The 13,081-nt window shown below is 33.6% G+C and overlaps 1 protein-coding gene across 4 annotated transcripts in view; it reads left to right on the forward strand.

Annotated features, from left to right (window-relative positions):
• The window catches only part of CHD1 (chromodomain helicase DNA binding protein 1), a 74,288-nt gene that overhangs the window by 40,820 nt on the left and 20,387 nt on the right, over positions 1-13,081 (forward strand). For all 4 annotated transcript variants that reach the window (XR_006817696.1, XM_045999454.1, XM_045999456.1 and 1 more), the window contains exons 16-23: positions 754-916; positions 1,754-1,906; positions 4,484-4,555; positions 5,016-5,165; positions 8,890-9,038; positions 9,675-9,771; positions 9,876-9,971; positions 11,349-11,525. Coding sequence is in view for 3 of the 4 variants with exons in the window: in XM_045999454.1 (XP_045855410.1) it covers positions 754-916; positions 1,754-1,906; positions 4,484-4,555; positions 5,016-5,165; positions 8,890-9,038; positions 9,675-9,771; positions 9,876-9,971; positions 11,349-11,525 (1,057 nt within the window). In the remaining variant the exon portion in view is untranslated. The remainder of the gene's footprint in view (positions 1-753; positions 917-1,753; positions 1,907-4,483; positions 4,556-5,015; positions 5,166-8,889; positions 9,039-9,674; positions 9,772-9,875; positions 9,972-11,348; positions 11,526-13,081) is intronic.

Below are 13,081 nucleotides of genomic sequence, written 5' to 3' on the forward strand. Positions count from 1 at the left end.
GTTGTGGAAAATTTTAAGCATACACAAAAATTTCAAACATTATTTAAAAAAAAAAAAAATCCCAACCCTCAGGTTTGTTTTCAACTCACAGCCAGCCTTATTTTATCTCTAGCTATTCCCACTCCCTGCCCCCCCATATCATTCTGAGGCATATCAGTGATAAAATTGTTTCAGGTCCTTTCCCAGACTAACCTTATAGAAAGGAAGAAAATAAATGATGGTAGAAGACAAAGTATATTGTGGTGAGAGGAAATGTTATATAGTTACATAAATAGTTTAGAGTGATAAAAATAACCACCCATAATTTTTCTACAAGTTGCGTATATATTGTTTAATTGTAATTTAGAGAAGGCAGTGTGGGTAAACCAGGTATGCTCATGAAGTTTCTTACATGTCTATGTTTTGGTTGCCTAAAATGTAATACAATTTGTAGGAAGGTTAATATAGATCATAGTTGATCCATTTTGAAGTAACTTCGGGGGAAAAAGAATTAATACGCTATACTCACTATGTTACATTAAGCTTTTACTGTATATTGCACAGATAACAAGTTATGTGTTGTGTTCTCATTAATTTTATGAATGAAGTTCGTTAGTCTTGTGAATGGGGTTTGGTCCGTTGTATATCCAGTTGTGAACTTTATAATAATGCAGTTTTGCTTTGGTGCTTGATTGTTTTTTTCATGATTTTAGAGTTCATCCTGGTAGTGTTGTGCTGAACCTCATTTTTGTGTTATTTTTTTTCTTTAAACAGATGGATATTAACTAGGAATTACAAAGCCCTCAGCAAAGGTTCCAAGGGCAGTACCTCAGGCTTTTTGAACATTATGATGGAGCTAAAGAAATGTTGTAACCATTGCTACCTCATTAAACCACCAGATAATAATGAATTCTATAATAAACAGGAGGCCTTACAAGTAAGGATTTTAAAAGATTGTTACTCTATAGTAAAACAAAATTCTAGAAATGCTTATTGCAGTTATAACTGAAAATGGCACAAGGCTTTAATATATTAGTTAGAATTTGTCTTTGGTTATGGTATAATTTTTTTTTAGTCTTTATAAAAAAGCCTTTAAAAATGATAATTTATTCAATTTATTGTTTTGATCATTTTCTAAAAATGGATTTGTATGGACTAACAAGGTCTATCCAGCAGAAATCCCTTAATATATTCTTAATTGACAGAAATTCACATCAGTGAATGTGCTGAATTTGTGATATGGCAAATGGTAGTCTTGAGAAAGACATCTTAACCTCAGGTTTTACCATTCCTGTCACTTCTGGAAGACGGATGAGAAGTATGCAGAAGGCACAACTGCCATCCTGCTCCAGTAGTGCTTTAAAGTCCTAGGCTCAGTGACTGATATGTATAAATTTAAGTATGTTTTGTTATTATTTTAAAACCTTTAGTCGCTTAGTGGCTGCTTCTTTCAGTATATTGTTTTTCAGAGATTTTTGGAGAAGTAGTTGTAATGACTAGCCAGTAAAATGAAACTACTCCTCCCATCCCCTTACCTCCAAAACATGACAAAAACCTAGGTGCTAAATGACAAGGAAAAACCTAGCTGGTGTAGATCAGAGTGATCCTAGAAAGGTCCTAGAAAATTTTGAAAACTGAAATAAACTATATTCCATCATTATAAAAACAACATTTTGATTTTAAATAATTAAAGAAGATGAAGTATTAAGTGGAGTATTTATTTAATTTGATTTTTTTTTACATGCTGTAACATTTGTAATTTATTGTTTCCTAGCACTTAATCCGTAGTAGCGGAAAATTGATTCTTCTTGACAAACTGTTAATTCGTCTAAGAGAACGAGGCAATAGAGTTCTTATTTTTTCTCAAATGGTGCGGATGTTAGATATTCTTGCAGAATATTTGAAATATCGTCAATTCCCCTTTCAAGTAAGCGTTTCATTTTTTCTTTTTTGTTGACTTAAATTTTATCTGATTTTTTAAAAAAATTTTATTTGATTCTTGAGTGTATTCTACACAATTACCTTTGAAAATTCTTCTGTATAGATTTTTATATAAACTCTACTGCTAAGATACTGTATCTATTTTAATAATTTCTATTTGTGAGGTGCCTGGTGGCTCAGTCAGTTAAGCTCCTAAATCTTGATTTTGGCTCAGTTCCTCTCATGGTCATGAGATTGAGCCCCAAGTCAGGTTCTGCACTGGCTGTGGAGCCTGCTTAAGATTGTCTCTCCTCGTCTACTTCTGCCTTTGCTCTCTCCTCTCTCTCTTCCTCCCTGGGGGGGAAAAAAAAATTTCTATTTGTCGTTATTCCTTTTTTTGCTTTTTAATCTTACATTTAGCAGCAAAGCAGTTTTTCTTTTCTCTAATTTTTATTTTAATTCCCTACTTCTGTGCTCAAATCAAAATGGCCGGACTGTTACAGATTCTGAAGAATAATGTTCTCATAGTTACTCTGATACATAGCTTGCTGAATAAAACTATAGATGACTCTAAGGAAGGTACTAAAGACCGAATGGTCTTATATTCCATTTATTCATTATTTATTTTGAAATCCATTCAGTATAATTGAAGCTAACATGAATGAGTGTTTAATGTTAAGAGACAGGGGCTAATCTCAGTACTTTCTAATAATTTGTTTAATCCTAATAATTTGTTTAATCCTTTATGAACAGTGCCTAGAACCTAGTGAACAATCCTATAACTAGTTAATGACATATATTTAGTGCAGGAAATAAAACAGAAGCAGAATTATAAGGATGAATCTCAACAACAGACATAATTCCTGCTCTGTTAGAATTTAAATCATAATGTGGGAGATAGAAATAACATTACAACTCTGGTAATGTCTGCTTTGAAGGACAGGTTTTTGCTGATATGAACATGATTGAGAAATATGTAGTCATTCAGGCTAGGGGAAAAGTATGGGAAAAGTATCATTGTTTTTTTTTTTTTAACAGATTCATTGAGATGTAATTTCCTTCCCATGCAATTCATGCATTTAAAGTATACAATTAAGTGATTTTTAATATACGCACAGAGTTGGGCAGCCAACAGCACAATCTTAGAATGTTTCATTCCCTCAAAAAGAAACTGCCCTTCAGCTGCCACTGTATTTCTCCCTATCACCGCTCCGTGCCCACCTCAGCTCTCTCTTGGTTGTTTTTAGTCAAACTAGTATATGTACATGGTCAAACAAAACAGTAGAGTAAAGAAGTGCTTGTTGTCAGCAGTTCTGTGCCCCTAATGCTTTCTCATTCCCAGATTAATTCCCAGAGAAAACTATTTTTACCGTTCTTTTGGTTTAGTTCTACCTCAATAAATGATATAGCCACGTATTTTAAAAGTTTACTAATTGTAATTGTTAATGAAAAAGAAACAAATAGCACTATTTAAAATACACATTTTCAGCAAGTGTTTAGTAAGCACTCAGTATATATCCAATACTGAGCTAAGTGTTTTTACTGTTTTCTCTCACTGAGTGCTCTGAATTTTGTGAGGGAAATACTACTATTATGATCATTCCCTGAGAAAGAAATGAACAAGGTAAAAAGTCAAGATCACTTGTCCAGGCACCCATGAATACTGGAGACACTCAAATGCAGGCTATTTAACTAGAACCCATGGTGCCCCAAATCAGTGACTTTCATACTTAATCAGGGGGTTTTGGTGGATCTACCTCCCTCTTTCTTTCCCTCCCTCCCTCCCTTCCTTCCTTTCTCTCTTTTAAAAAAATTTTTTTTTAAGTTTTTATTAGAGAGCCCACATGAACAGGGAGGAGGGGCAGAGGGAGAGTGAGAAGCAGACTTCCTACTGAGTGCAGAGCTCAATGTGGGGCTCCATCCCATTACCCTGAGATCATGACCTGAGCCATAGGCAGACACTTAACCGGCGGAGCCACCCAGATGTCCCTGGATCCTGTTCTCAGAGTTTCTGATTCAGTAGATCTGGGATGGGGCTCAAAAGTTTGCATTTCTAAGTTCTCAGGTGACATTGATGGCTATTGGTCCAGTAACCACGCTGGACTTAATCAGTGTTTATAAAACTGTGGTCTGTAACCAATTAATTGATCTGGGTATCAATTTAATGAGTTGTACCAACATTTTGAAAAAATGAAATAGATTTTAATATATGAGGGTATATCATGGTACATTGTTTTCATGTAACTTGCTTTGGGTACACAGTTGTGTACTCATTCATATGTAAAATGTATTTCTTACACTGAGACTCAGGTGAAATGGTAGCCATTGCCATTACTTACTGTTATAATCTGGGGAAATGGTTTTAGTGGTTAAGAGCACAGACTTGAGAGACAAAAGGCCTGGACATTGTCTTCTTGCCTCTTAGGTACCTTATACTCTGTTACAGTCTTAGCAAAAGCAGTACAGCCTTTTCATACTTAATTTCATTGACTAAGTGTCCATGATTTTAATCTTGTTGATTTTTAATATCATTTTTAAATATTTAATTTGGTTATATTGCAGTATTTTACTCTGTTCTTTCTAGAGATTAGATGGATCAATAAAAGGGGAGCTGAGGAAACAAGCTCTAGATCATTTTAATGCTGAAGGATCAGAGGTATGAATGCTTTTAAAATTGTGAATTATTTTAATCACTATTTTATTTTTTTTATTGTATGTACTTTTTTTAAAAAAAAAATATCATATTGTTGTTACCCAGTTTTGCTTTGTGAGGTTTTAAAAATCAATATTCTGTGTTAAATCTAAAGAATTTTACTCTTTCTTTTTAATACTATTTCAGCATAGGACAGTTAATTTGATTCTGAATAAATTATCCTACTTTCATTTAGAATTTTTTAAATTTGGTGTATAATATTCCCATGTATATTTGTATTTAGAAGTCTTATTGACTGGTTTTGCTAGAGGTTTTTGTGTTTTAGTATTTTTTAAAACTACTTTTTAGTTTTATTGGTGAAATACTTCTAAATTAAAAAAAATTATTAAATTCTCTAATTAAAATTATTCACAGTCACGGTTTAGAAGAATTTAAAATTAAGCCTGTTTATAATTCCTTACAGGATTTCTGCTTTTTACTTTCCACAAGAGCTGGAGGTCTGGGAATTAATTTAGCCTCCGCTGACACTGTTGTTATATTTGATTCTGATTGGAATCCACAAAATGATCTTCAGGCGCAGGCTAGAGCTCATAGAATTGGGCAGAAGAAACAGGTATTTTTTTCTTTAATTTTACTTCTGTATTCTTTTTTTATGATCATCCATGTTTGGAAGTGATTTTGGTTTCTCTTCCTGGTCAAGTCATTGGAACACAGTCATGTTGCTCTTTAACATGTAAAATACTAAGGAACTCAGATTTACCAAAAGAAGGTCTGGTAGAATTGAAATAACTGCCAAAATAGGATTACGCACTCTCTCTTTTTTTTTTTTTTTTAATTAATTAATTAATTTATTTTCAGCGTAACAGTACGCTGTTTTTGCACCACACCCAGTGCTCCATGCAATACGCGCCCTCTCTATTACCCTCCACCTGGTTCCCCAACCTCCCACCCCCCCACCCCTGCAAAACCCTTCGGTTGTTTTTCAGAGTCCATAGTCTCTCATGGTTCCTCTCCCCTTCCAGTTTCCCACAACTCCCTTCTCCTCTCCATCTCCCCATGTCCTCCATGTTCTTTGTTATGCTCCACAAATAAGTGAAACCATATGATACTTGACTCTCTCTGCTTGACTTATTTCGCTCAGCATAATCTCTTCCAGTCCCGTCCATGTTGCTACAAAAGTTGGGTATGCATCCTTTCTGATGGAGGCATAATGCTCCATCGTGTATATGTACCACATCTTCCTTATCCATTTGTCCGTTGAAGGGCATCTTGGTTCTTTCCACAGTTTGGCGACCGTGGCCATTGCTGCTATAAACATTGGGGTACAGATGACTCTTCTTTTCACTACATCTGTATCTTTGGGGTAAATACCTAGCAGTACACACTCTCTTTTAATCATATGTTTTGTTTACAGCTATAGAGTACCAATGTGTTTCATTCAAAACCTAAACTTCAAAATGTTTTTAACTATTGAGATTTTCTTTAGTATATTGCTACCTCTTTCTTAACCTGTATTTATCCATTTACCTATAAGATTGCAAAAAGCCATTCTGATCTTACAGTTTTTATACAGCTTTCTGACACTGTTATAATAGGCCTTGAGAAAAACCACCTGTCATCATTCTGATGCCTTGGTCTTTGTATTTTAATTCATTGACCTCCATCTAGAGTAGTGCTTCTCAAACTTCTCCAAAGCAGGAGATAACAAACAACAGAAAGACTTATGGGCACATTTACACTACCTTTTTAAGATTTCATGTTTTCTACTGAAAAATTTGTCCATAATTTTAAATTAAAATATTTTGCCCAAATAATTCTCATAAAACTCTGATCAGAAATACATTATGCTTCTTTCTGTAATTTTTTATACTCTGGAACAATATTGCATACCCCTAACTGAAAGCTTGTATTTACAGTAGTGGTTCTTAACATCATCAGACCCAGTGACTACTTTTACATCAGCTGTTTTTAGCACCTCCTTTTCCTTGAATTGAATGCATGAATTTGAAAATAATTTGAGTGCCCTAATAGCAATTTAGGTAGGAAAAAAAAAAAAACAACAACCCAAAACTTTTTTAAAAAATACATATTTTAATATATAGAACTACATATATAGGAAAATAAGAGCAGGACTCATTCTCCATTTGAAGTACCAAGAAAGGAAAGATCCAGGGTTATATTGGTGCGTAAGAGAATAGAAATTAATATTAAAATTAGGTCATAACACTTACTTCCACATTATAAAGAGAGGTGCAATTGAAGTAGGGATAATAGCATGCCAAAATAAATTACAAACTGTCAGAGAGGAGATGGTGAGGAAGTAAGGTAATCTTACAAGTGAGCTGGACCTTGTGAATAGTCAAATTAGGCCTGTTTTATGAATGAGATGGGACATAGTGGTTAATTGCACTAAGCCTTCCTGTATTGAAATCCTTAACACATGGCTGGACTCATTCCATTTATACTACTTAGATACTAATTAAAGGCCACCACGTTTTCCAATAGGTGATAGAAAATAAAGGATACTTAGAAGAACCAGTTAGATAAAATACTGTAGAAAGTTGCATGGTAGACCTCTGGGAAGAATATCTGATTAAGATCATAAAATGATGGTAACACAGATTCTTACATTTATGTTACAAAACTTTAAAAAAATAAATGTGATATAAACATAGCTATATTTTAAAATACAATTTAATTATCATTTAACACATTTAAAATATATAAATATGGACACATATTTTTATTAATGATTATTGAGCTGTATTCTTTATTATTTGATTATTGATGTATTATAGTAAGATTGTTTCCTGTTTCTGGGTGTTTTTTTTTAAATTTTATTTAAATTCCAGTTAACATGCAGTATATTATTAGTTTCAAGTGTACATTATAGTGCTTGAACTCTTCCATACAACATTTGGTACGCCTTACAACAGGGGCCCTCCATAATCCCCATCACTTGTTTAATGCCCCACCCACATCCCCAAGGTGTGGTAACCATCAGTTTGTTTTCTGTTGTTAAAAGTCAGTTTCTTGGTTTGCTTCTCTTTTCCCCTATGATCATTTGTTTAGTTTTTTCAAATTCCACATATATGTGAAATAATCCACATGCCTGTGGTTACTAATATTTGGTTCTAAATCTGACACAAAGTATTTCATATCTCTTATTAAATATTTATATGCAACAACTACAAAATGAGTATAGATGAGTAATACAGATGCGTTTTATTGGTGACACCAATACTGTACACATTTGGAATTAATTTTTGACAGAGATCTAAATAAAATAAATATCCTGTTATCTACTGATTTATGCAGTAGTTAAAATGCTGAAAAAAGAGTGTATGTATTAGAACTTCTTTGAAACTCGTATTGTTTACCTTAAAATGGAATTCGAATTTAGACTCAAAATAATTTAAAGCTTTTAAAAGTCATTTATAAGACTTGAAAGACGCAAGATACTTTTTCTTTGTGCCTGAATGTCCAGTTTAATGCAGAATGTCTAATGTCCCAGGTCCCTGTGCTCTTAAGTACTGGTAAACCCACCTGATGATTTCAAAAACTATGACAATGTCCCCATAAATTTTCAGAATATCCCTATATGGTACTATTGTTTATATAGAACTGCTGGTCTTGAGAAATAGGGCAAAATATCTACACATCAATTTTTGTCTGTTTTGGAAAGCTTTGTCTTTTGGCAGGGTTTCATCATTAACCTGGGAAATGGTTCACAGAATTTTGGATTATATGGAATATGAGACATTAATCAGAATTAACATAACTGATGTAAATTGTCATATGTTTATCACTTTTTCCCGCTTTTTTTTTTTTTCGGCTAAAAAATAATTTTACTGTCATTGCTTTTATTTATTTTTTATTTTTCAATATATTTTTTAAAGATTTTATTTAGTTATTTGAGAGAGAGAGATCACAAGTAGCTGTAGAGGCAGGCAGAGAAGGGGGCGGGAGGCAGGTTCCCGGTGAGCAGAGAGCCCAATGTGGGGCTCAATCCCAGGACCCTGAGATCATGACCTGAGCCGAAGGCAGAGGCTTTAACCCACTGAGCCACCCAGGCGCCCCTGTCATTGCTTTTAAAAAAGAAAAATAAGCAAATAAAATCTTCTAACCAAAATATAAGAAGGACACAGCCTCGAAATAATCTTTAAATTGAAGAAGTTTAGCTTTTATATATATTGGTATTTTTTTTTTTTTTTTTAATTTTGACCAGTGAAAATTTCATGTAGGATGAGCTTCCCTCTATGTAGAGTATTTGGGTGTTCGTTAGCAAGTGAATCCTTTTTACTACATTTTATGTTTCATCATGCGTATCTTTACAGGTGAATATATATCGTCTAGTTACAAAGGGATCAGTTGAAGAGGATATACTTGAAAGGGCCAAAAAGAAGATGGTTTTAGATCACCTTGTAATTCAGAGAATGGACACAACTGGGAAGACAGTACTACATACAGGTTCTGCCCCCTCAAGGTAGTTAGTTACTTTAATTTTTTTTTTTTTTTTTTTAAGAGTTTTTGGTTAGAGAGAACATGAGTCCGGGGCAGGGGAGAAGAGGGGCAGAGGGAGAAGCAGATTTCCCGCTGAGCAGAGAGCCTGATGACATAGGGTTGTATCCTAGAACCCTTAGTTCATGACCTGAGCTAAAGGCAGATGCTTAACCAACTGAGCCACCCGGGGGCCCTGGTAGTTACTTTAATATTTTAAAAAAAAAAAAAGTCTTGTAGACTCATTCTGCACGCATTTTCCTGAAATGTTACATACTACAAGCAGATGTATAAGCAGTATCATATTTAGTATTATAATTCTTCAATTTTTTAAAGCACTGGAGTAATTTTTAATCAAAAGCATACATTCAGTACTGATTTCGCCACTCAAGTTTTATAAATCTTGGGAGAAATTCCTTTAATTTCCGGGTTTCAAGTTCTTATCTTTTAAAATAAGTGAACTTAGTACTTCACCTGTCTAACTCTGTCATATAACTTGTATAAAGTTGATTTTGTCCAAAAAAAAAAAGTTGACTGTGTCAATAATGAATGAAAGTGCAGTGTAAGTACTAAATTGTTACCTGTTAATATTAAGCATTTTTATTTGTTTTTCTTTATTTAGTTCTACTCCTTTCAATAAAGAAGAATTATCAGCCATTTTAAAGTTTGGCGCTGAGGAACTTTTTAAGGAACCTGAAGGAGAAGAACAAGAGCCCCAGGTTAAAAAAAACTTTTATCAAAATGTGCCATTTCTTTAAACTTATGAGATATATTTACTTCAAAATATATTAAAGTATACTTAAAGATTTCTTTCTAATTATAGGAAATGGATATAGATGAAATCTTGAAGAGGGCTGAAACTCATGAAAACGAACCAGGCCCTTTAACTGTAGGAGATGAGTTGCTTTCCCAGTTCAAGGTAGATTTTCTTTCTTTTTTAATTTTTCCTTCAAATTATCTAAATTGAGAGGGAGTGATTTTTTTTTGTCATTTCATGTTTTATTAATCTCTTTAATCACAGTCAACATAATTTCTTAAGATTTTTGTCTTAAAATTTGCTGTGTGTGTGAAAATTTTTCTCCCTTATTTTGACAAACCAGTAGCAACTTGTTTTTGAAAAGGACCAAATCATTTATGAATAGGTACATTTAGTGGAATGAGGAGGGCTGTTATTCTGATTAGCTTCTAAGAAAGTGCTTGGCAAATAGCACATCCTCAAATATTTGGGTAAATGAGTGAACATGGTCTTCAATGGAGATTTCTATGACTTTTAGCTAATGTTTGTTGGAGCAGTTTTTGACATTAGATTAAGTTAAGCGTTGTCACACCTAAGAAAACTCAAGTTAATCAGTCCATGTAAGCAATGAGCTCGTATTAGTACTTATAAATACCCCTGGTCTGGTAAGGGCTAAAAAGGTTGCAAGGAGTCCTAAAGCAGAATAAGTCAGCCAACCTCATAGAGTAAGCTGTTTAGTGTAAAGAAGCAGGTTCCTCAATAGCCATTTTCTGTGAACTTGAGTGTTCTAAGAAGAGCAGTTCAGTTTGTGTCATTTGTTCATTCAACAAATATTTATTGCATTCTCTCTCTCAAATAAATCTTTAAAATAAATAAAGACATGAAAGAATGAACACTATTTGGGTTTTTTTCATCCAGTTTTTGTAAGTTTTATGTGCCACTATTGGCAGTTAGCTTTAATGAATCCCTTCTGTGTACCAGTCTTCATAGTTCCTTCAGTATATTATTTATATTATTTAATCTTCACAAAAGTTAGTGAGCTCTTTCTATCCCTTTTTTTTAACATTGAAGAAACCAAGAACCCAAGATAACCTAAGGTTATCTGTGGACCCAGAGTTCTTTGTGTCTTTTCAGTAACTCTTTGTACTACTTTTTATGATCATAAAAATAAGAATATTGGTTTGTTCTATAGCACTTTGTACTTAATGGACTGGTGTGCTATTTTCTGCAAAACATGATTTAGCATGTTACTATAAATTATATTGTTGGTCTGTCAACTGATTTTGTTGAGCAGCAGGACAAAAGAGAATCATTCTGTAAGTATTTTGGTTTATTCTACTTTGACCTAATAAAAATAGCAAATAATAAAGAACTAATAAAGAATATAGATAGCTAAGCAGTCATTTTTTGTTTAATCCATAGTCATATTCATTATCCTGAGGATATTTAGGTTTTATTGCCTTATTCTGGCATGTCACTTCCTCTCCCCTAAAATGCAAAATATAATTTAAGGATGAGTTTTTCTTTAATGCTTATTCTGTTAAAATTCTGGAATTTAAGGTTGCCAACTTTTCAAATATGGATGAGGATGACATTGAGTTGGAACCAGAAAGAAATTCAAAGAATTGGGAAGAAATAATTCCAGAAGATCAAAGAAGACGATTAGAAGAGGAAGAAAGGCAAAAGGAACTTGAAGAAATTTATATGCTTCCAAGAATGAGAAACTGTGCAAAACAGGTGATCTTTTAAGTTAAAAGATTATGTCTGTTGTTGTAAGGGTATTCATACCTGGACTGATCTGGTTTTGTTTATAAAGCATACTGGTCCATTATTTTCTTTTGTAATATTTCATCTGATTTAATAATTCTTGTCTCATAAAATAAGTTGGAAAGTGTTCACCCCTCCTCTGCTTTTGGGAAGAGTCTGTATAGAATTGGTATTCTTCATTAAATGTTTGGCATTATTTGTCAGGCTTGGAGTTTTCTTTGTTAGAATTTTTAACTCTAAACTCTTTTATAAATATTCACAGTATTTCTTTCTTGAGTGGGTTTGGCAGTTTGTTTCTTTCGAGGAATTTGTCCATTTTATCTAGATTGTTGAATTTATGGACATAAAGTTATTCATAATGTCCCCCCCAAAAGTCATCCCTGGTTTCATTTATTTTTTCTGTTTCAATTTATTTCTGCTCTTTTTTTTACTCTTTTTGGCTTTGCTTTAATTTGCTCTACTGTTTTTAGTGTCTTGAGATATATTATTAAGAATTTAATCAAGACCTTCCTTTTATAATACTATCAGCATTTTTTAAAATTTTTTTAAAAGATTTTATTTATTTGACAGAGAGATCACAAGTAGACAGGCAGGCAAAGAGAGAGAGGGAAGCAGGCTCCGTGCTGAGCAGAGAGCCCGATGTGGGACTAGAGCCCGATGTGGGACTCGATCCCAGGACCCTGAGATCATGACCTGAGCCGAAGGCAGTGGCTTAACCCACTGAGCCACCCAGGCGCCCCTATAATATTATCAGCATTTAATGCTACAAGTTTCCCTGTAAGCACTGTGTTTTTTTTAATCTTGTAAATTTTGATACCTGTTATGTTTTCATTCATTTCAGAGTATTTTCTAATTTGCCTTACAGAAGTACTCTTTGACCCATAGGCATTTTTTTGTTGGTTTATTTTTGTTCCTTTTTGTTGTTACAGAGTTTAATTTCCAAATATTTGGGAGATACTCATTATCTTTGTTATTGATTTCTAGTTTAATTCTGTCATCATCAGCAAACCTTGTGTGATGTGATTTTTTAAGTTTATTGCTGTTTATTTTATGACCCAAATGAAGAAAATAAGAGATTTTAAATAATGGTAACAGGGTCATGCCAGGTTACATCAGTTCCTGCAACAAAAGGAAAGAAACTTTAATACTAGATTTTTTTTTGTTTGAATTAACTTTTGTTTTTTAGAATATTCAATTACAACATTATTTGTCTTGATTACTGAGCTTTTTTGGTGCCTCCTTACATTTTGAGTCTGAGGTGAATGAGGGAATTGCTTAGTCATTGTTCTGCTATCCTTCCCCCAGGGGTAGAGTGTTTTGTTTTCTTTTTCTTTTCCTGCAACTGTATTGTGTCTTTTGGTGAGGTGCCCTCAGTGGGGAGAAAACTACTCCTGTTCTCCAGGCCATCATCTGGAAAGAAAATTTTTTCTGATCTCCTGCCCAGTCTTACTTATGAGCACCTGTTGGGAGTTTTGCAGAGGAATGTCTGAGAGGCGGTGCAAGTTGTATTCTCCATGCCTTTCATT

This window comes from Meles meles, chromosome 3 (genome assembly GCF_922984935.1).
Source record: "Meles meles chromosome 3, mMelMel3.1 paternal haplotype, whole genome shotgun sequence".
Taxonomy (NCBI): Eukaryota; Metazoa; Chordata; class Mammalia; order Carnivora; family Mustelidae; genus Meles; species Meles meles.